Source organism: Ursus americanus, chromosome 12 (assembly GCF_024610735.1).
Source record: "Ursus americanus isolate L20-20 chromosome 12, mUrsAme1.1.p, whole genome shotgun sequence".
NCBI lineage: Eukaryota > Metazoa > Chordata > Mammalia > Carnivora > Ursidae > Ursus > Ursus americanus.
In genome coordinates, this window is record NC_142138.1 from 11,180,051 (window position 1) to 11,204,694 (window position 24,644).

The window sequence follows — 24,644 nt, forward strand, 5'->3', positions numbered from 1 at the left end:
AATGGTTAGCATTATTTTGCTAAAAATAAAAAATTATTTTTAGAATGTTAATAAAACAAGCTCCTAAAAATAGTAATAAGAGCAAACAACCGCACTTGGCGAATGACAAAAAGAAGAGCAACGAAGGAAATGACAAAGGAAAGTCTTGGGAAAACAGGACTATATAAAAAAATTTCAAATTTTTGTTTTAAAATCATCATTAAAAACGTTAAACAGCAGACTCATACAAATATTAGCAACAAATACGATGAAGAAAACATTAACGTGCTCAGCTTACTGTCTATGTATATGGAATAGTAAATGTTTAAATTCTGTAAGTAAAATATTCAGACCCCAATGTAAATACCAACTTGCAAAAGAGGAGCGATGAACTGCGAACTGCCTCACGGTATATGTGCTGCTGCAGTAACATTCAAATAAGTGTAAAAATGACAACCGGATGTCATCTCCACCTTCAAACGAGGAAATTATTTTGGAAACGCTTGTGAGGATGCAGGGAAGTAAGTTCTCTAGGACGTGGCCTGCAGTTGTGAAAATTGGTGCAACTCTCTAAAGAGCTATTTGATAATATGTGTCAAATGCTACCACCCTCTCACCCAGTCATTTTCATTTCTGGGGATCTAGCCTAAGAAAAGAATCAGAGATGCGAACAGGGATCACTGCATAAAGTTGGTCACGGCAGCATTATCTATACGAAGGGAAGAGGTTAAAAAACTCTAAGCACTATGCACCGTACAAGTAACATATACGCAGATTTGTTTGTGCAGGCATAAACTCCCCCTGACAGGCCAGGCATCGCCGGTTGTTGCCCGCCACGGGAACAGCGCAGGGGAAAAAAAGAGAAAAGGAAGGCTTTTCCTAAGAACCTTTTTTGGGTCTTCTGAATTTTAAACTATTTTAAGGGACCACCTATTTAAAATGATCTGACAAATTTAATAAAACGTGTGTATTTCTGAATGTTTAGAAAGAATTTTAATAACGTGGAAGAGGCTTATTAGGATAGAATGTGTTTAAAAATAAGTACACAGGCTTTAGATTCAGAATGATCTCGAGGATACAAAAAATATAATTAATATAAAGCAAATATTTTTTAAAAAAGGACAAACGAAATATACCAAAATGTAAATGGTAGCCATTGTGGGACGGTGGGGGTGGGGGGGTAAGATTATAAGCAAATATTATTTCCAACTGTATAATGTTTCTATAGTTTCCAATTCTTCTACCATAAGTATATACCACTGACACACAAAAAAAGAAAAAAATTAAAAATAGAGAATAAAAACAAGCCAAATTATCTTTAAAGGGTAATCCACCTGCCAAAGCAGGAGTATAAATAACAGAAAGTGATTTGTCAGAAGTCAAGAAGGCGCTCCCATCGGAGAGGCTGTGCAGGGAGCCAGGAGGAGGCCTTGAGCGGGTTCCAGCTTCAGAGATGGCCTTGCATGAACCATCTGCCCTCTCTGGGCTGCTTCTGGGGGAACCAGCAGAAACCAGCACACAAACGCTGCTTCTCAAGAAAGTCTGCTCTGACACCTCTCTTGTCAGTGCTGACCTGTGAGCTCTCTTGAGATCAGGACGGACCCTAGGACCCACATCCCACCCCAAACAGGAGCCGGGCCTGGAAACCAGCATGCCGGCCCTCCCTCCAAGCTGCCATGTCCACCTGCCTGCCTGCCCTCCCAAGGCAGAGGCTGAGCCTGGGTCACACCTACTCATCCAGGGCCGGATAGAAAGCCTAGCATATGATAGGGTTCCAGGAAGCATTTGCTGAACGAATGAATAAATTCTAGACTAGTGCTGTCCAACTGAACTTTCTGTGTGATGGAAATGTTCCATACCTGCTCCGTCCAGGATGGGCAGCCACTAGCCACATGTGTCTACTGAGCATTTGAAATGTGGCTCGTGTGACTGAGGAATTGGATTTTCAATTTTATTTAATTGTAATTAATTTTAATTTTAAAAGTGTTCCATAAAAACTCTTACATCACAGGGTAGTTTAAGATTACACAAGATGATCCTTTAAAAAAAAAGAAAAGAGAAGAAAAAGAAGGGGTGCCTGGCTGGCTCAATGAGTAGAACATAGGACTCTTCATCTTGGCTTTGAGAGTTTGAGCCCCACATTGGGTGAAGAGATTACTTAAAAATAAAATCTTAAGGAAAAAAAAAAAAGAAGAAGGAGAAAGAAAACTTCAAAGACTAAAATGAAAAGGCAAATTCCAACCTGGGTAAAATAGTCACAATACATATAACTGACAGAGGCTCTCTCTCCAGAACATACAAAAGAACACTTAAAATTCAACAATAAAACAAGACTATTCAATAAAAAAAAATAGGTAAACGCCCTGAACAGGCACATCATAAAAGAGGTATAATAGTGGCCAATCAGCATGTGGAAAAATGTTCGACGTTACTTCCCATTCGGGAAATGCAAATTAAAACAGGGAGATTCCATCACCCATCCACCAACCAGAATGGCTACATTTAGGGGGCGCCTGGGTGGCACAGCGGTTAGGCGTCTGCCTTCGGCTCAGGGCGTGATCCCGGCGTTATGGGATCGAGCCCCACATCGGGCTCCTCCACTGTGAGCCTGCTTCTTCCTCTCCCACTCCCCCTGCTTGTGTTCCCTCTCTCGCTGGCTGTCTCTATCTCTGTCGAATAAATAAATAAAATCTAAAAAAAAAAAAGAATGGCTACATTTAAAAAGAATTACAATACCGAGTGTTGGCAAAGATGTGGGAATGCAAAAATGGGGGGAAATTTTTATTTAAAGTCATTGATTAAAAAAGACAATCCAGTGCATACTGAAAATGGGGGGGAGGGCCCCGAAGAGCCCCACTGGCCCATCTCTGTGCCCAATATCACACAGTGGGAATTTACTTGTCTCTGGGTCTCCCTAGCAAAGCGCTCTCCTGTATAAGCAGCGAGAGCCTCTGAGAGAAACTGAGAGGAGTGCGAAGAGGGGCGTGTGAGGCTGGGACAGGAAAGACTCTGAAGATTCCACAAAAGGAAAGTTCTTAGTCTATATTACTGGAGATGATGGAAAGGGGCATCCCCTCCAAGAAGAAAGCTTAAGCAAGCAATAGGTAACAAGAAAGGGGCTGGCAAAGGTGGTCCCCTTCCCCGGGACTGCCTGCCGTCCTCCACCAGTGTCCTGCCCTTTCCCAAAGACCTCACTGATTCCCTCACTAGCCTTGCAAGGGGAGCTGGCTGGCAAATACTTCCGTCTCACATGGCTGCAAACCCGGGCGTAGAGACCGTCCCAGGTCATGAGGTTAGACTGGCTGAGCTCAGGAGTCTGCTCAGGACAGTAAGCCCGGCGATAAGGAGGTGAAGCTGCACAGAGGAGGAACAGGGACCCAGCCAGGCGGGGGGGGTCCTGCACACACTCACTGGCTGTCCGCTGCCCTCCAGATTGCAAGCTCCATGCGAGCGAAGGCTCTGTCTGTTAGACCACCACGGTGTCCCCGGGCCCAACCCAGTATCTGGGACGCCGAAGCCATTCGATACCCACTGATGAACAAGCAAACCAACAAGCAGACCCAAACGGCCCCCCGTTCTCAGGACACTTTCACACACTGTATCCCATCCCCTCCTGACAATTGGCTGGGCAGGGATTCACGCCCCCATTTTACAAATGGGAAGCTGAGGCTCAGAAATAGAAATCCACTCTGGGTTGCTTTCCTGAAAATCTGCTTAAGGAACATCCCCAGGAAAGCGCCCCTTGACTGGAAAGGGGCAGATGAATTCTGCTGGGGTCCTGTGTTCATTCTGTTCTCTGGTCCTCACTCCCTCTGCAAGGTGATGTGTTCACTCCAGACCCTGCTCCAAGGAGCCCACGGTCTCATCACAGAGGAAAACACAGACCCAAGCATCTGTAATACCTGACCGTTCAGTGAGAGAAAAGTGACAAAGAGCAGTCGGCAGATGAAGGAGGGAACTGTAATCCTGGTTGGACGAGGTGGTCTCTCAACAGCGATGCAGGGCTAAGACTGGGCCCAAGGCAGCAGAGGTCCAGAGGAGCTGAAGGCGGACCCAGAGAGGTAGCAAGGTGCGAGGAAGGGCGGGATCCTGGAGCCAGGCTTGCAGCTGCCAGCTCTGCAATCTGGGGGCAGGTCATTTAGCCTCTCCAGGCCTCGGCTTTTCTCATGTGTAAAACGAGGGTGAGGATGCCCCCCCACAAGGAGTAAATGTAGAAAGAATTAAACGGCTCCTCTACTCACAATAGGGTTCAACAAATGGAAGCCACCTGCATGCATGGGGAAGTGGGGGCAGAACAGTAATGGCATCGCCAGTTTGGGAAGTTGAATGAAGGCAACCCAACTGGGTATTAGTCAGAAGGCAAATCCCAAACCAATAAACAGGGGGCAGGTCGCTCTGCCTCCTGGCCCATCCCACAGACACACTCCCCCTCCTGCTGAACACCAGAGCCACCACAGGCCGAGGGAGGGTCTTAGACTGACCCAGGGCGGGGTGCAGTCAGAGAGCTACACTGAGGCAGCCCACGCCTGCCCCAGCGGAAATACAGCTCCTCACTCCCCCCTAGACCGTAGTGAAGCCAAGATGCCAGCCCATCAGATCTGTGTCCTCCAGAGCTCAGATCAGAACCTCAGTCTCCCGCCTCCAGAGTCCTTACTCTTCTAACTTCACCAGAAAGGAAAAACGAGCACCGGAGTGAGGAGATGGCGTAGCGGGCCACAGAGGAGCATCAGAGGAAGTCAGGCCTGAGGACCTGTCCCAGCTGCGCTCAGTGAGACCAGCAGCAGCTCGTTTTTGTGACACGCGTACTCTGTGCTAGGCCCTGAGCTCTACCGATGTCTCCTCTTCATCCCCACATCAGCCCTAGAGATGGGAATTATCTCCATTCTACAAATGAGGAAAACTGAGGCTCACCGTTCAACAAACTTGCCCAAGGTTCAACAAGTGGTGTAGTAAAGGATCTGACCCAGTTCTGACTCCAAATGCCATCTGGCCACATTTGCACAAGGAACACCATGGCCTCTCCGAACCGTAGTCATCCCATCTGCTCAAGGGGGGGCGGAATGAACGAACAGTAATGATTGGGGCAGAGCCTCACAGTTTACAGCACTGAAACCACAACAGTGCCTAGAGAGAAGCCAGCAGGCCGACACAACGCCCCCAGGGGCTCTGTCTAAGCCTGACCTGGAATGGGGATCCAGGCTATGTACATCAGTTTCCACCCCTCGACAGGGCTGTGGAGAGCCACTGTCTGGCTCCTGGCCCTCAGTTCCAACACCAGGTCCGAAGTTCTTCCTCTTAGAGAAATTCGGGTCAGATGTGTTACAACCACCAATATCAGCTCTTTAAACCACAAGATGAAACACATTTTAAAAGTCCTGAAATTTTGCTTAGGAGGGAGGGAGGGTGTGTAGCAGGAAGTACCTACCATCATGGGCCAGTCACTCTGGGACAGCTGTCGCCTGGAAACTCCAAAGGCTCGCAACCCAGAAGGGCCTGTGATCACAGAAGCCAACTCTTCCCAGAAAGGAGACGAAAGGGAGGCCCAGACAGGTGAGAGGACATGCCCAAGGTCCCCTAGCAAGCTAGGGGCAGACCTTATTATGAAGAGCCCCAAGTAGATGCTGGAAAGGGAATATGACTACGTGTGCACGTGGGAACTCCTTGTGTAATTACCAGAGTCTCATATACACTGAGAGCTTCCTATGTGTTCAACCTTGTGGGAAAACAAGAACATACAACTTGGCTCCTCTTTTATAGGCTACAAGCTCCTTGAGGACAGAGACTGGGTTGGATTCATTCCCAACCTTCCCAGACACCCACTCTGAGCCAGACCCTGTGCCGTGCAGGGATCATGAAACGCTGTCCCTGTCCTGAAGAACATACAAGTCAACAGAAAATCACCCCAGAGTGAGCAGTGCTATAGCAGGAAGGATAAGGGCTGTGTGTGAGCCAGAGCTCTAGCAAAACCCCGCCTGGGGAGAAAGGGAAGGCTTCTGGGAGGAGGTGGCACTTGAGCTGAGTTTTAAAGAATAAGTAGGAGTCAGTCTGGTGGTAAGGAAGGGAAGGAAGGCCTTTCCAAGAGGTTCTGTTTACCAAACATTTACATGACAACAATAACAACAACAATAATAATACCAACATTTCTTGAGCATTGTACTGTGGCCAATCTCTGTATTGAAGCACTTGTACGTGTATTAACTCGTTTCATCCTCAGAACGGCCTTGTGAGATCATTGCTATTATTATCCCCATTCTGTAGAAAAGGACACCAAGGCCCAGGGAGCTTGATAACATGCCCCAAGTTCCCCAAGTTAGTCCCCCAAGCTAGGATTCAAACCTGGTGGCCTAGTTCCATGACCACAGCCTCAATCAGCACCCTCTGTTTCTCAGAAAAGTACTTCGTGCCAGACTTGGTACTGGATGCAAGGGCACAGAGATGAATCAGAAGAAGCTCCCGGTTTTTAGGACAGAGGACAAGTGAAGAGAAAACCCCAGGTCTGAAGCTGCGTAAGGACAAGTCCGACACTGCTAGAGAACGAGAAGAGCAGGCATCAGCAAGCGATGGAGCTGGGAAAGCCTTGAACATCACATCAAAGGGCTCCGGTTTTTCCCACTGGCCAACTGGTTGCCAATCTCTAAGCCAAGCTGCAGTATCAGAGGCGGCCTTTAAACCATGTACCAAAGACCAGAGAATAAATGGATGTCTCCACAGACGGGTAAGCGGATGATAAAATACCAATCTATTTAAAAGAGGGCTTAAAACTAATAACCTCATTAAGCATCTTGTCCATCAACACACACTAAAAATATAACTGCTGTCCTGTGGACCGGGGAAAGATTTGTGGCCCTGTATTCAGAAAACGGGATACCCCTGCTGTCAGGGATGGGAAGTAACAGAAAGTTTCTAAGCAAGGAGTTCTTAGATGGCAAGATCTGGGATTTCTGCTCTCCACCCACCCCTGGACCCCTGCCCCTCCGAGCCCTGATGGAAGTCAACCATCTAAAAGCCCCAAGAAGAGCCAACCCGGCCAAGAAGCTCCAATGCGGAGATTCTCACTAACAGTTCTACGTAGTACAAATGACTGTTTGATCAATCATTTGGCCTCGGCGTGGGATTTGGATAGAATTAAAGCCATCTGGCTGCTGGGGGTGGGGGGTAGGGTAATGGGGGAGGAGACAAGCAGGCGGGAAAATGACCCACCCCCTCCCCCAGAAAGCATTGTTAAAATATAAGGGGGAAAAATAGTCAAGTCCCTGCTGTTATTCCAGCCTAAGCCACTTAATCCTTCAGCACATAAAGCAACTTATTTTACGACCTTTTCCCTTTAAAAAGTAAATCTGAAGACGCTGCCTTGAATTCAGATATCTCTGAAACACACAACTCATCCCTCCCAGTGAAATATCCTGTTTCATAAACCTTCTTCGAGATACTTGAAACTGCAGATCACTAAATGCCTAGCTTTAGGCATCTGACATTCCAGAGAATTAATATTTAAACTTATTATAGGAAAAAAAGAATTGAGTTTGGTTGAAGCATGAAATATTTAATAGTGTCTCCGAATTAGAAACCCTATTTTGTTTCGCACTGGAAATGCCAACGTTATTACCTGGGCTTTGCACTCAACTGAGATAAAACGCACAGGCGGTCTTCAGATTAAACACATAATTACGGCCGTTTTCTCCAGAGAGAAGGGGCGTGAGGCAGGTTTGGGGAGTGGAAGCGATTGAGTTTCCTTTTTACGATACACTTAAAATTATACTATCACCCTCTGCCTGGAGGGTTGGACTTGAGAGCGTTGAAGCTACTTAATCACCAAAAAACCGTGTCAAGATCCGTGGATCCACGGAGGCCTATTCACGGTCTCGCGAAGCCGTCTTGTCTTGGACTGGGCCCGCTGCTGGACAAGACCCGCTAACTTTCTCTACTCACTAGGACAAAAGTATTAAGTGGTTTGGGATAAAAATTAAGCTTCAGTTGACACAGTGGATCCTGGCAGCCTCTGCCGGCACATGTAATTTATTTACAGGGTTGGAAAGTCGGCAAAATACATCATCAGCTCTTATACAAACTTCTACTAGGTATTAAATACCCAAGCCTCAGAGAAGTAATTCATATAGTCCAGCAACGTTCCAAAACAAACCCAATCTCCAGCCCTCCGGAGAGCTTAAAACAGCAAATGGGATCTGTATTTTTAAAGTCAGGTTTATAATTCTCCCTGGTTTCTTGCTAAAGCTTTCTTTTCCATCAAACCTGTTATTAAAAAAAAAAAAAAGGCAACAACATCTAAAAGAGTAATCTAGTTGTTAAAAAGACACAAGGAGGAAGAGGCCGGGCCACATCGCAACCAGTGTCCTCCTGATACTCCTTCCTATTTTCCCGTTAGACTCAGGGTCGATATCCAAAGGCAAAGAAGCCTGGGGCCATAAAGACTCCTGCAGTAAGTGTGGTTCTCTGGGAATGACCACCATCTCCTGAACACGCGCGTGCACACTCGTGCAAGGCCACAGGCGCAAACCAGCAGCAGCACCTTCTCCTCCTAGGGGTCATTTGGTTCGTTCTTCATCTGACACACAAGACCCTTTTCCCACAAACAAACTCTCAGGTTTACTCTGATTCCTGGGCTGTTTTCCCTCCCAAGCCCCTCTTCGTCCCATCCCTGGATACGAAATAATTGTTGAGTAGCTCTTGAGCCCCCATGCCCAGTGAAGCATGCACGCTACCACTGGGTGTGCTGGGGCTTATGAGGAATTCTCATCAAACATCAAACGGTGTCTTCAGAAGCAGTGGAAGGGAGACCGCCACCAGGGCCTGGGCAAGGAATCTCCCCAAACTGTGGGAAAGGCTCAAAAAGGGACAAGAACCCGCAATGACCAGTGAGACGTGTGTGTGCCACTGCTTCTGAGAAGAAGCTGCTTCTGGAGGGTCCCTCCACAGCCTCTGAGAGTCCTTGCCTGAGGACCCCATGTCACAAGTGGGAACCACTGTCTTTCCCCCATTTCCACAGCAGAGAGGTGGACAGACGCAGTCTCCCCATAAAGTCACACCTCGGCCCGTTAGCAGAGACTCAGAAGGGCTGCTCCAGGGAACAGCTGTCTGGACCAGCCTGTGGCCTTCTGGCACCTTCCCCCAGGACTGGGGGCACGCTCTATAGCCACAGGAACTCCTTGCCACTGCCTGGGTTTTAAAGCCTGTCCTTGAGAGTGCCGTGCTTTAGGGGGGAAAGTACTGGCTTTGCTGTCAGACGAGCTGTGTTCAAATCCCAGGATTACCACTTACTACCTGCACAGCAAGTCGCTCTGAATTAAACAGTGAGCTTATCATTGGGGCGAATCACTTAAACTTTCCAAGCCTCAGTTGCCCCATGTGGAAAACTAGAATAATGCCTTTTTCTCACAGGGTTATTGGGCATCATTAAACGCAATCACAGCTATCGTGCCCAGCCTAGCACACAGTAGGTGCTCAGTAAAGGCTAGCTGACCCCGCTCTTCTGTTTTCTTGGTGGTCAGCCTCAGGAGTCAAGAGTTCAAAGGAGAAGTCAAGTCTGAGACAAAGGTGGTTTCTTCCCACACCCTCGATCCTTCCTGACCTCCCCAGTCCAGTTCACGTGGAATCCTGGAGCATCGGAGCACGAAGGGCCTATGGATCATCCTAACTGCTTCCCATTTTACAGATGGGGAAACGGAGACTCAAAGCCAAGAGCGTGGCCTGCATGCATCGTGGCTGCACAATGGTGCATGTGTTCGCTCCAGACAGGCCCAACCATAACCACCGAATAAATTCAGGCCATACAGGAAATGCATTATTCAGTTAGCGGACTGAAGGTCTCCTCAGTGCATCTGACTCAAACGCTGACTTTAAAAACACAGCTCGTAATGCTAACACAATCCGCCTCGACCCGCCGGAAACCCTCTGAAGGAATAACCCTTTGGAGTTTAGGGAAAGATGGGGAAAAGAAGAAAACAGATGCTTTCAGGGACTTTCAACTGTAAGACCACTGGGTTAGGGTTGTATTCTCCCCACCCCCACCCCATCCCAGGTCTGTTTCCTTTCAGTTTCTTATAAATAAGGCCTAGGGAGACCAAAACAGCTACAGGCACCCTCCCCCTTTTCTGCTTTCCTTCCTCACTCAGCCATCAGTCCCGGACTTTGCTTCTAATGCTGAGAGCATTTTTTTTTTCATTGTAAACTATTAATTCGGGCAGCCACTGTTGATAAACAAGAAGTCCGTTTTTAAACTGCTAGAATCATTAGCACAGTGAAGGCGAGCAGCACGAATATTTCAGGAGTTTGCTCTTTTTTTCCTGGCCCTGGTATTACAGCTGTGCTTTCTGCATAATGCAGTTGAATTTTTCAAAGCCCATTGCAGAAGTTTGTTTCATTTCTTCTCCCCCCTTGAACCGAATGTCTTTGTTTCTTTAAGCACAAAAATAAACTACCCCCTACCAAAAGAAACAGCACAACTCTCTAGGTCTAAACTCACTGCAACTCAGATCTTTACTAGCAAAATAAATTAGCAAACCACGTACTCTAACTTCACATATAATGATATATATAAGGTGAGGCTGTTGAAATACCACCATATCGGCTTCAAAAAAGGGAATTCTTTTCCAAGAAAATTGAGGGAAAAGAACAATTACCCTCTCTATGCAAAAGCCACAATTAGCAATAGTCCCTGGTCAATTTACAAATAAAGTTGGTATTTATTTGTTTGTTGTTTCTTTTTTTCCTAATCCTATCCAAAAAAGGATTGAAAACTTTAGTTTCTCCCCTTTTCTAGGATGCTGGCCAAACTCCACAAAATAAACCGAAGAAAATGATGATAATTATGCAACATTCAGAACAAAGAACATAAGAATATATTTTTTTAAATGATTCATTGTGCACTTATGCCTGTAATGAGATTTTAACGCACTGTAAAAATAAGTGCGCTGGCTCATTTAGCTTCTCACGCAAATGTAACGCAGGGAGATGAATAAGTTAAACACGGGGTGGGCTTTTTTTTTTTCTCTCAGAAGTGTGAAGGAAAACCACAGCATATAAAGACACGTATGTTTTTAAATCACAGATGGAGCAACACAGCCTATCAATACGATGCCACAGCTAGCGGGGTCCTGAGACCTCAGCCCAGCGAAGCACAACAGGTAAACTGCTCTTGACACAGCCAGGCCTAAATTAAGTTACGATCTCATGCGATGGTCTCCTTTCCATTTGTACGCCAAGTCCTAGCAGCTTCTGGAGAGCTTGGGAGGCAGGAAGGGAAGAGAAATTCTAGCCGCCCAGGATTCTTGGGGAATCTTTGGGAATTATATTTCCGCTACACGTCTATAAAAGATTTGTCGGATACGTAACTCTCGGGACTGTAGACGCAACATGTTCCTATCGTACTTGTGTACCCACGCACATACATGCTTCTCTTTGTCTCACTGAGCCTGACATTTGGCCAGCAGGTTTTTCTCCCCCTTTTCTGAAACCTCAAGCACCGAAAAAATTTGGATCTGATTATTTCCGGATCGCAGGACCAGCACTTTAAAATGGATGAAATGCAAGCAAATTGCCCACCCGAGCCGGAGGGGGTAAATGCTTTCAGAATAACTCCTACCTTTCTATCAGGGACGCGCCCGCCCCTCCACGGCCTCCCCAGGACATCACGGTGGCTTCTGATTCAGATGAAGAAATTCTAGCAGGTAACGCCACCAAAACCATCGTGTTTCCTCTCCACCATGGCCGGCCTCTAATGCCCGTGCACACAAACTACAACTGCATTTTGTTTTCCTTTTTCAAGGAAAAAAAATCTATGTACTAGCTATTTTTTTAAGTTACGAGATTGACTCCTTTTTGGCATTTACGGCCATGTTACAGTGGCTGTTTACTGATGGTAGTATCCACACGTGTCATGGTCATCAGCCTCTTTTCTTTTTTTTGCTAGGACGTGTCCCGTCTCAGCGCACCGCGAAAAGGGCCTAGAGAGTCGCTGTGAATTAAATAGTGAGCTCATTATCGGGTTCGGTCTGGCAACAGCAACTCCGGACAAGCGGTCAACTAAGACGTTTTCTAACTATGCCATAGGTGCTACTTCCAAAGAGGACAGAAGAAATACCAAAAGCAAAAATATCCTAAATTCTCTGGGAACGTTCAGGAGGCCATCCAGTAGGCCAGCTGTCAGCCACCAACACACACACGTAGCAGGTACAAGCTGGGGAACCAGAACCAAATATTTGGAACAGGGAGGCTTAGAAACTGCCGCTTTCTGTCTGTAGCTCTGAGCACATCCTGGCGCCTCAGTGTCTTCATCTACAGAATGGGAGCCGTAGTCATAATAGCCAGGATCCGCCCAGCACTTTAACGACTGCAAAGCACTCTACATCTGTTCCCTCGGAGCAGCCCGCAAGGTAGGCAGAGCACAGCTGGCGTGAGGGTGGATGAGAGAATGTGTGGGAACACACGCTGAAAACCGTAAAGCACTGTGCGCGGGGAACAAGCGTCATCGGGCCATCGCCACAAAGCTGTCTGCCTCCATGAAGCCCAGATGTTTACCTTCTTTCCTTGTCAGGACTTCCAAAAGCACAGTGTTGGGTGTTTAATAATAAGAAAGAAAAATGCAGCATCTGGTAATTTGGCCTTTCCAGCTGCTTGGAATCTGGATAAACGGGACTCTGCCATAAACAGATCGTGATTCTTATTGTAAATGATGACAATGTTAGTCCATGACGTCGCACCATCCCCAGCGCCTCCTGACTCCAGATCTGGAAACGCAGAGAAGCCCAGCATGTATGGATAAGCTGCTTGACTCAAGGGCTTGCTCCCTTCCTCGGCTTAGGGTCTATCTGACGCAGACGGCAGATCAGCTGAAACCTGACCCCAGACCAAGCAATACTGTCTTCTCTCCGGTCACTGGGCAGCCGTGACCACAAAAGACCTGAAGCTTGGCTCCTCTCAGCTTCCCCTGGCCAGTGCGCCCGACAGTGCCCTTCACAGTCAACGTTTTAAAAATCAAACCTTTCTCCCTCCTTTCCCTGCCCCCCTTTATCTCAAGTATCACTTACCCTCGCATGGTGCCTGGCATGAATTAATAAAAGTGACCCCTTCTACCTTTTTAGTTTATAAAGCATTCTTACAACCATTGTTAGACTTACCCTGGGAGGAAGACGTTATTACCTCTCATGCAAATAAAAAAATCAGAGGCTGAGCACATCCCGAGAGCAATCCCCACAATAAGCAGGCACTGAGGTGGCCCTTTCACTAAAGCTCTCCTCAGTCTTTCCAAGTCAGTCTCACAGGAAATTTACAAATGGGGGAACGAAGGCTCAGAGAGTGAACAACTGCCCCCCAAGCTCCCACAGATCATAGGTGGCAGGGCATAGTCAATAAATATTTTTCAATTGGTATTTGCATCTGTTTCCAATAAACCTAAGATTTGGAGCTAGACACCAATCATTCAAAGGGTTACGTGGTCTGGGGAATATTTGGGTGGGAGCAGGGGCAGTAAGAGGTGCCGGTTCCTTGTGGCATTTTTAAGAGAACTGCTGAAGCTCTGTGGGGAAGCTGATTTTGTCTCAGATCAGTGAGGGGCTGGGCTGTGAGGAAGAACTTGCTTAGAAGGACAGAGGCCACTTTGGAAATTTCTTCAAGCCCAGGTCAGTGAGCAAAGGCTGGCCGGAGAACTCCCACCCAGACCACGGGCGGCCTTTTTACACAGGAGACACTTTCCCCACTCTCGGGCCTCAATTTCCTCATCTTTCAAATGGGTATAAATTCCACCCCACTAGCCTCGCTGGAGGCCATGAAAAAAACAGTTTAGAAGCCTCTTATGAAAGTCTAACCAGACGACCATCTTAGGATACAAAGAAAGAGGCTGTTCTCTCCCATACCTTTATCTTCCTCTGCCCTTTCCAAATACAATCCTAACTTAAACATCTCATATATTGGACATTGGTGGGGAAGGGGGAGTATGGATAAAAATAATTGGGGTTTGGGAGAATGGAAGTAGGAAGATCATATGCAAAGCGTCCAGATGAAAGGTCTCTAACTACGGCTCCGAACAAAGACTATGTTTAGGACAGCCATTCACCAGGTCCGCAGAGAACTCAATCTTCAGTGACAGCTATGATTTTTTAAAACCGAAAACGTTGCAGGAGGGCATCTGCTTAAGGGAGGATTACGTGTGGAGCGGGGCAAGCCAAGGAGCTCAAGACAGCAAATATTACTCATGTCTTGCTGTGCACCACTCCTCTCTCCCCAGTAAAAGAACACCTCCTATGCGTATCCCAGTAATAATACTCTAAAGCCATTGTTTTCTGTGTCTACCCTTTCAAACAGGATCCCTATCTGTTGGAGAAGAGACTGACACTGAAAATGAGACAAAAAATAGCACTCTCCTACAAAGTCAGGTGTTTTCATTAAAAAGAAAAACAGTTTACGTTCATTTCATTTTCCCAGTGCCTGAATTGGGAAGTTGGTTATTTTCTACCCAGAAGAAGCTCTCATCATTAAAACCAAGACATCCTACCTTTTCTAAGTTGCCAGGGCTGATGCTAAAGGAGTGATGTCTATAGTACCAAAAGAAACTTTGTCTTCCTTGAGAATCACCTGGAAATAGAACCAATTAAGTCCGAAAAGCTAAAATAATGAAACCCCAAGCCTTGGTTTCTTTGGAGGGGGGTCCAGGAGAGGGGAGGGGGAACAACACTGTACCTTAACAATTTCCCCAATTTCTGGTTAATTATCTGTCAGCATGAAACTTATAAATAATGGCTCAATAATAATTAACTGTGATGAGAACAGGTTCATAAGAATGCCTGCATCATCGCTGACTTTGATCCCATAAATCCTACTGGGGCCTGCACCTTACACCTACCAGCCTCACTGAGTAGAGGAAGGGTACTGCAAAGGAATTCTGACCAAAGATTATGCTTCTGAAGCTTCAAATTCAGAAAGGCCATTTTTTAAGTCAGAAATTGACTCAGGCTGGATCACAGATTCATAAAATTTTCCATCAGGAATCCAGAAATCATAGGGTATAATTAATTCTTCACTTGACACAAGGGGAAACTGAGGTTCCAAGAGGGGAGAGGGGAGAGGGGAGAGGTCTTGCTAAAGGCCTTTGCTATTTAGTGCCATCGGAATACATCCAAATACGCCGCAGCTAGCTCAGCGATACTCGAGTGGCCAGTCACCCTAATTTATAAGATTTTTGTACGTTTCACACAACTTTTTTTCAGAAATACACAGAAGCAAAATCATGTAATCTGGACTTTCTATACACATGCTTCTCCAAAATAGGTTTATTGAGTTTAAATTAGGTGCTTCCTGAGCAGGCATCGTTTTATAATGACAACCGAGTCCCAAACAGCTAGAGAGAAACTGATGAACACAAAAGAAAGTTCCGCCAAGTTCTCCGGGGAATTCCTACAAAGGTGTGCGGTGTCCAGGCCAGGCAGCCTGAATTCCTCCACACCTCCTGCCAGGCACGTTGGCGGGGCCAGACTTACCCTTCCCGGCAGCGGCGGCGGCCTTGGACGGACCGTAGTCTCTGGGGCTCCGTGGCCGGAGGAGGTCGTGGGCGCACGGCGGCGGCACAGGCGGCCGGGGCAGCACGTCACGCGGGCCCCCATCCACGCAGCCGCCGCCGCTCACGGTGACCCTGAAGGCCATGTGCGTGCCGCCGAGGCCAGTGGGCCCGCGGCCTGGACCCGGAGCGCCGAGGGCCTCCTTCGGCCTCTTGTCTGAGTGCGCCTCGGCCACCTCGCAGTGCATGGCGCCAGGGCAGGGCGCGCCGCCGGGGGTCGCGCCGGGCTCCTGGGGAGGGGAGACAGCACCCGCGCGTTAGAATGAACGGAACAGTCCCTTTCTAGTCCCGGGGGAAGTTTGGGCAGGTCACCACCACTCCTCGGTTTATTCCTCAAATGGGTTAGCGCCACCACACTTACCTTAACCTGACAAACCCACCGGATCCCGCAAAAGCCCCTTCCTGGCACAGGAGTGGCTCGCACTTCCTTCTCCGGTGTGTCGAGGGCCCCGGCCACCCGCCGCCGCAGCGCATTCCGAGAAGCCCCTGCACCCTCCCGCTCAAATTCGCCTCCACCAATACCAGCCTTCTTCAAAGGAAGAATGGGGAAACTGAGGCCTGGAGAGGCGAGAGCGCCTGTGCTGGGTCACCCAGTGAGACAGGAGCGGGCGGCAACTGGGATTCCCAGGGCAGGACTCCGGCGAAGCCGCGGGGAATACTCCAGGTGGGTCAGGGGCTGTGCAACTCCTGGGCGCTTTGGGGACCCGGCTGTGCGCAGGGACTATGAACTGAGCACCCACCGGTCTGGCGCGCAGACCCTCCAAGACTTACCCACGACCACCGAGGCCGGGAGAGTGGGCGTCCAATGATGGGCGCTCACTCCCGCGACACGAACCCATCCCGAGGACACAGAGACACGCACACTCCCACGCGCAGCAGAGAAAACGAAGCCATCGCACGCGCAAACCCGCACCAAGTCGCTAACGCCCATGGACGCCGGCTCCCACGCATACCACACACCCCCGCAAATGCACACTGGGGACACGGTGTGCCACACGTACTGCTCTCTCATTCACCCGCTCAGACACTCAGCAATACTAGCAGCCTCACTGGCTCACACTCCACAAACACGCTCGCTGGGTCCCCCTCCACAGTCTCGGCTCTTCCAACATCCCCCCTGGAACGAGGGCCCGGGGCCCCAAACTCTCCTCTCCTCGCTGCGCTCCCGCGCCATTCCAAAGCTCCCGGGATTCGAGCGTCGCTGGGACCCTAGCCTCGGATCTCTGGCCCTGGCTCCCGCCCCCTCCCCGGGTCACGGGCCGCGCCCCCTCTCACCTCGCAGCTGCGGCTGCCGCTCGCGGGGCGCACGGCTCCGCGCGCCTCCACTGGCGCCGCAGCCCCCGCAGCCGCCGCTGCCGCCGCGTCCTGCGGGGCGGCATCCCGGGGCGGGGGCGGGGCCCCGACCTGCCGGACAGCCGCTCCAGCCACTGGCTCGCTGAGGCTGCCGCGCAAAGGCCAATCGCGGTGCGAGGGCGGGGCCTCCTTGCCTGGGGGCCTGGGCAGGGCCCGGCGCGGGGCTGGGCGGAGGGTTTGACAGGCGGCGGCTGCCGGAGCCCTGCGCTGCCCGCTGCCCTCCGGCCGCCTGGCCCGGCAGGGCGGCGCCGCGGGCGGGAGAGGCAGGTCTCTGTCTTCGGAGCTAGGCTGGCTGGGCGGCGGAGCGCACTGGGCGTCAGGACAGCCAGGCTGTGTCCCCGCCTTTCCCAGTGGCTGACGCAGGACCCTACCCTTCTCCGAGGTCCGTTTTCTCTTCATCAAATGGAACCGGCGAAACCTGCACGTGGAGGTAACAGATGTGAAAGTGCTTTAAAAGTTTTGTTGCAGAATCTAAGCGGCTCACTCGAGAGCTTGCACGCATTTCACAGCGGCAACGTTGGGCTGAGAACCAGGGATCTCAGACCACTTTTGTTACGTTTTTGTTTTTGTGGTGTTTTTCACCGTAGAGTCCGGGCTAGAGGGTCTCAAACTCCAAAAATACTTAGCTGGCATAGTCAGCCGACCATGCAACTCATGATCTCAGGGTCGTGAGTTCGAGTCCCAGCTTGGGCCTAGAGCTTACTTTAAAAAATTTTTAGAAAAATAAAAATATTTATTAAAAAAAAAAAAAGATGCCAGATCCCAACTAGAAAATATTCTAATTGAATTTGTGAATCTCTGTGGGGGCTGGCCCCAAGCGCCTAGATTGTTAGCCAGCTCCTAGGAGATCTTAGAGCCTTGGGGGTTGAGACCCATTCCTCTTAGTTCCTTAGGGGCCTGGATATTGGCTTCCCTCACAGACAGCAGTGTCTCAGGGATCCCTGTCCAATGGCAGAAAGAACACCACCCAAAGAACAGGACTTAGGGCAATTGAAAGCAGTGGCTCAGTCCTCTTCCCTGAGCTTCAGTTTCCTCCTGTACAAAACAGGGTTGTTCACCTGGACTGGACAATCTGCCAGGGCTACTAGAAGGGTCCCGGGAGGCTCCTGAGGTGGTCTCTGCATTTCTTTTCCGCACACCCCCTCTGCACTGTTTGCTGGTGACCTGGGTCACTCCAAGGGACCTATCTGTCGTCACACTCTCTGAAGGTAGGGGTCTGGTCTCTTTGGCCTTGACCGCAAGTTGGAAAATGTATGTGGAGCCCTTCCCTATGACACAATAGGTCAGATCTCGCAATAGAGGATTCTGCAAAGAGTAAGAGACCTCAAGCAGCATCCCTGGAATCTTGGGAAACCAGGATTTTAGAATCATAAAATTCCAAAGTCTGATTTCCTGTAATTGGTTAAATACAGCATCTTACAGTTAGAGATCAATAATGGTAAGAAGGTCCCTGGAGATTAAGTTAGACCCACACCCACATTCAAAGGAGAGAAGATGTGACTGGCCCACAGCAATATGATGGCTGTGGCAGAGCTGGCACCAGCATCCAGGCTTCCTGACTCCCAGGCCAGTGCTCTCCCTTCTATACCAGCCAGCTGCCACTAATAGATATAGGATGTCAACCAACCTGCCCATTACACACAGGTCAAGGGCCAAGGGCTTCATAGGGCACCTCAAAATCTTGCATGTGTCTGGGGATTTGGAGTTGAGAATTCTTGCTATGTTTATGGTAGGAGGAGAAGAGGTAGAAAGGAACAAGGGTAGTTCACCAACCCCTCCAACACACCAACAGGTGCTCCTCCCCCTACCCCCTTCTGAAGTTCCAGTGCTGGCTGTGCCACCAATAGGCCGTGTGGCTTTAGCAAATCATAATCTCACTTTGGACCTCAGTTTCCACCTCAAAAAGCAAGACAGTTGGAAGAAGATGACTGGCCTTTCCAGTTCCACCTTTCAGTGAGTCCAGGAGCTGAGTTCCCTGCCCTCCCTCCTTTACCATACACACACACACACACACACACACACACACTCACTCACACACAGCACTGAACACTTAGGACTCTGAAAACACTTGCTGAATAAGTCACTTAATCAACTGTAACTGCAGGCAAAGGCTCTCCAAATTTCCAAGATGTAGCAAGAGCTCATCCACTTAATCTTTACTGGGCACCTATCCTGAGCCAGCCCCCACGCCGGAGCTGGGGAAATAGAGATCCTGCCCTTCCCCCAAGTGAGCTCACAGCTCCACCCCACCAGGACAGATGGGTTTATAAAGCCTGGCAAAGCAATGAGAAGGTTAACCTGCTCAATAAAATTAAACCTCTTAAACACTTGTATATTGCAGGACCCCTTTGGGGATATACAGAACCCAGTGGGTGCATGCATTTTTTTTTCCTAGAAGGAAATACAGGGAAGTAGTAATAGTGGTTAAGGGAATGGAGGACTGGGAGTACTTTTTCATATTTTACTTTTCTGAGCTGTTTGCCTTTTCTAACAATATATATTATCCTCCCTCTCTTTCAATAGGGTTTATTTGAGTAGTAGGATTATGAGCGTATTTTTTTTTCTTTATAGTTTTGGTATGAAAATAAAATTCATTAATATTTTAATTGTCATGAACAAAACACAGCAAAACAAATAAAACCCACTTCTCCCTTTAGCAAGCCAGACAATACTGTGTGTTTTTTTATACTAACCAGTGTTCCAGCTCCAACTGGCTTTTGCCCTTCTAGTCCCACATACAGCCTGTCTACTGGATTATCTCCATCTGGACCCATCTCCAAAAGCAAACATCATATTTTCTTTTCCAACTTAGCTCCCCATTCTTGGGTCTACCTCGTGAATGGCCCCATGGCCAAGTCCCCCATGTCAGAAGTCTGAGTCATCTGAGGTCCCTCCTCTCCCACATTCCCATATTTGATTCACCATAAATTCACCTAACACTCCCCCTCCCACTACATTTCTTCCCAATTCTTCCTGCCTCTGGCCTCATCCTCTTGTTCCCTATCATCCATTTTCCATACAGGTCTCTCTCTCAGTCTCTAAAACATAGCTTTGACCGTGTCATTTCCCCAGTGAAGACAGTGGTCATTAATAGACCCCAACAGCCATCTAAGTGCAGTCAGACAATTTTCTCACTCCGCCACTGAGTCCTAGCCTGTGTTCCCAACACCCTAAAATATTTTCATCACCTAGAACCTAGAACATATATTCAAGTCTTCATAGTTTTGTATATGGTGTTTCCTATGCTAACATTTTTCCCTCTGTCCTTCATACTCCTTCCTATGAATTGTTTGATATCCAGCTCAAGTGTCATGTTTTCCCCAGAAGCCTTCCCGAAATCCTCTGGCTAGAATTCTTTTCTTCTTGCACACTCTTACAGCAGTCTCTACTTCATTCTATCTCAGAATGTATGTTATACCATTTTATAACTACCAGTTTAACAGTCTGTCTCCTCCTCTAGACTGAGACCTCTCTGAGAGCAGGTGCAGCCTTTTGCCTTTGTAACACCAGAACCTAGAACAGATTCTGGCACAAAGTCAGTACTAGATAAATGTTTATGGACTGCTGATTGAATTAGTAAAGACCGACCACTATTCATTTGCTCGACTACATTTCCAGCTAAGCACTTCTTCAACCTATCATGACCTCCCCACTCACCATCTTTGTCCAGGATCGTAAACATATACGCAGCAAATGGTTGAAGCAAATATAGACAGTTCTGTGTATCTAAGGGTCTCCTATGTCCTGGAGATATGAAAAAGGAGAAGGAATAGAGGTGATGGGTGTTACACTGCTTACCCTGCCTCTATGTCTTGCAGCTAGAGAAAAATTAACATTTACTGGGGAACCTACTATGTGCCGGGTAGTATGGCTGACACTATCCATATGTGCTCTCATTTTATCCTGAAAACTGAGAAAGAGATTATCTTCCCCATCTTATAGGTGAGAAAATAAAAGTTCTAAATTAAGTATTTGCCAAAGTTCTCAGTTAAGAGTGTCTGCCTCCCATACATCCATGGTCAACTGATTTTCAATAAGAATGCCAAGACCAGGGTGCCTGGGTGACTCAGTCAGATAAGCGTCTGCCTTTGGCTCAGGTCATGATCTGAAGGCCTGGGATCGAGTTCCACATCTGGCTCCCTGCTCCCTCTCCCTCTGTCCTCCACTCCCCCCGCCCCCGCTCATGCTCTCTCTCTCTCAAGTAAATAAATAAAAATCTTTAAAAATAAATAAACAAAAATAAGAAAGCCAAGACCACTTATTGAGGAAAGAACCATCTCTTCAACAAATGGCGCTGGGACAACTGGACATCCGCATGCAAAAGAATGAAGCTGGATCCCCACCTTATCCATCTACAAAAAATAACTCAAAATGGATCAACTTCCTAAATGCAAGAGATAAAAACCATAAAATACTTAGGAGAAAACATAGTGGTAATCTTTGTGACCTTGGATTTGGCAATGAATTCTTAAATGAGAAACCAAAAACACAAGCAACAAAATTTTAAAAATAGGACTTCATCAAAATTAAAAATTTTTCTGCATCAAAGAACATTATGAAGGTAGCAAAAAGATAACCTACGGAATGGGAGAAAATATTTGCAAATCATATATTTGATAAGTGTTTAGCATCCAGAATATATAAATAACTCATATAACCCAACACCAAAAAGACAACCCAGTCAAAAAATGGGCAAAGGACACTTCTCCAAAGAAGATATACAACAGCCAGCAAGTACATGAAAAGATGCTCAAACTTATTAGTCATTAGGGAAATGCAAATCAGAATTACCAGCAGGTATCACTTCACACCCACTAGGATGGCTATAATTAAAACAACAACAACAGAAAATAACAAGTGTTGGTGAAGATGTGGAGAAATTGGACCCCTCATACATTGCTGGTAGGAATATGAAATGATTCAGCCACTGTGGCAAACAGTTTGATGATTCCTCAAAACATCTAACATAGAATTACCATATGACCCAGCAATTCCACTCTTAGGCATATACCTGTTTAAGAACACTGTCGTGGAAACAATCCGAACGTCCATCCGTGGATGAATGGATAAACAAACTGTACATATACATACGCACATACACACAGTGGAAGGCCATTCAGCCCTAGAGAGGAATGAAGTACTGACACGTGCTACAACCTGGATGAACCTCAAGACCGTTACGCTGCGTGAAAGCAGCCAGACACAAAAGGTCACAAACTTGACGATTCCACTTAGACGATGTAGCCTTAATAGCAAATCCACAGAGACAGAAAGGAGAGCGGTGGTAGCCGGGGACTAAGGGGAGGGACCAATGGGATTATCTGCTTAATGGTTATAGGTGTTCTTTGAGGCTAATGAAATTTTTTGGCATTAGATAAAGGTGATGATTGTACAACACTGTGAATGTACTAGATACCACTGAATAACTCACTTTTAAGTGGTTAATTTTATGTTACATGAATTTTACTGCAATACATTTTTTACGTTTAATTAAAATTAAAGATTGTCTGCCTGAATCCAAAGCCTGGGTTTACTTCACTGCGCTTCGGGACTTTCATTGAGGACAGTGCATAAAATGACTTCTTTAGTGGTTGTAGCTCTGCTGTGATAAAGCTGAGGGACATGAGCAGGTCGCCATCCCAGGTTCCTCAATTCTGCACCTGCCAAATAAAGGTGACGGTGCCTGGCCCACCTAGGCTGTGTGGAGATTCAAAGAGAAGGGGAAAAAGACCAAATCAACCAGAAAATGAGAGGTGATGATGATTAATGAAACACCCAACATACATCTCCCACCACTTCCAGACTTCATTTTATTAAGTTGAAGATGCCCTTTTTAAAACAAAACAAAGAAAAACCCCTGAAGAATCCCAATATGGAACAGAGTCATAAGGGGCCAGTACAGATATTCTAGATAAAAATCTCATATATGATGAGAGAGAGTAAGAATCAATTTACACTAGGAATAGAAAGAAACTTTCTTAACTAAATAAAGGGCGTCTACAAAAACAAAATAAAACCTACAGCTAACATCACACATTTACACTATACTTAGTGCTAAAGGCTGAAGGATTTCCCTCTAAGATTAAGAACAAACAAGGATATTTTACTATTCCTATTCGACATCACAGTGCAAGTCCTAAGCAAGTGCAGTAAGGCAAGGGGAAAAAATACACACACACAGGTTGGAAAGAAATAAATTCTCTATTGGCAGGCAACATTATCATCATGTATAGAGTCTCATGGAATCTACCAAGAAAAAAAAAAAGCTCCTAGAACTTAAAAATGATGAGTTTATCAAGGTTGCAGGATACAAGGTTAATATAGAAAAATCCATCCTATTTATATATACTAGCGATAACCCTGAGAAATAAAAACTATCTGCCGTCCTCTTTCCCCACCTTTCCGAGCCACCATAATGGTGCACGTGAATGTCCTGGCAGATGCTCTCAAGAACATTAACAATGCTGAAAAGAGAGGCAAATGCCAGGTTCTTAATTAGGTCATGTTGCAGAGTCCTAGTCCAGTTGCTAGCTATGATGATGAAGCTTGGTTACGTTGGCGAATTTGAAATCGCTGATGACCACACAGCTGGGAAAATTGTTGTGAACCTCACAGGCAGGTTAAACAACTGTGGCGTGATCAGCCCCAGATTTGATGCACAACTTAAAGATCAAGAAAAGTGTCAGAATAATCTGCTCCCATCCCACCAGTTTGGTTTCATTGTACCGACAACCTCAGCTGGCATCATGGACCATGAAGGAGCAAGACAAGAGGGAAAATCCTGGGATTCTTTTTGTAGGGATGTAATATATACATGCAAATAAAATGCTTCAGTGGAATTAATTAATTAATTAATTTAAAGTACCATTTATAATAGCACTTAAAAAGATAGAGCTAGATATAAATCTAATATGTGAAGAATCTCTATGCTGAAAACCACAGAACGCCGATGAAAGAAATCGAAGTAGATCTAAATAAATGAAGAGGTATACTCATCATTTGGAAGATTAAGTACTATTAAGATGTCAATTCTCCCCAAATTAATCTATAAATTCAACACGACTTCAGTCAAAATCCCAGCAGGAATTTTTAATAGAAAGCAACATAAGCGCAGACCATACATAAATTCCAATCTTAGGGAGAATATTAGTTATAATGTAAGTTGTAGATTTTTTCATAGATGCCATTTATCACGATGAAGTTCTCTCATTCCAAGTTTGCTAAGAGATTTTCTTTTTTTTACATCATGAATGGGTTTTATAAGTCATATGGTTTGGCTTTATATATTAAAATGATGATATTCAACACACACACAAAAAAAAGAAAGAAAGAAAGAAAGAAAGAAAGAAAGAAAGAAAGAAAGAAAGCAAGCAAGCAACAAGCTGATTCTAAAACTTACTTAGAAAGGCAAAGGAGGGGCACCTGGGTGGCACAGCGGTTAAGCGTCTGCCTTCGGCTCAGGGCGTGATCCCGGCGTTATGGGATCGAGCCCCACATCAGGCTCCTCTGCTATGAGCCTGCTTCTTCCTCTCCCACTCCCCCTGCTTGTGTTCCCTCTCTCACTGGCTGTCTCTATCTCTGTTGAATAAATAAATAAAATCTTAAAAAAAAAAAAAAAAAGAAAGGCAAAGGAATGAGAAGGGTCAAAACAACTGTGAAAAAGAAAAAGATGGAGGACTCACTACCTGATTTTAAAACTCACTATAAAGCTACAGTCATCAAGACAGTGTGATACTGGCAAAAGGAT

At 46.8% G+C, this 24,644-nt stretch overlaps 1 protein-coding gene and 1 pseudogene across 2 annotated transcripts in view; one reads left to right on the plus strand and one right to left on the minus strand.

Annotated features, from left to right (window-relative positions):
• Positions 1 to 16,901, minus strand: part of GLIS1 (GLIS family zinc finger 1) — a 220,219-nt gene extending 203,318 nt beyond the window's left edge. Inside the window, exons 1-2 of one of the 2 annotated variants that reach the window (XM_045799502.2) lie at positions 16,820 to 16,901; positions 15,468 to 15,774 (exon numbers count right to left, since the gene is read on the minus strand). In XM_045799502.2, coding sequence (XP_045655458.1) covers positions 15,468 to 15,732 — 265 coding nt within the window. In that variant the 5' untranslated portion in view covers positions 15,733 to 15,774; positions 16,820 to 16,901. The other variant, XM_045799503.2, reaches the window with a different exon arrangement.
• A 6,277-nt stretch (positions 16,902 to 23,178) lies between these two features.
• On the plus strand, positions 23,179 to 23,696 carry LOC148109143 (small ribosomal subunit protein uS8 pseudogene; annotated as a pseudogene).
• Positions 23,697 to 24,644: the final 948 nt, after the last annotated feature.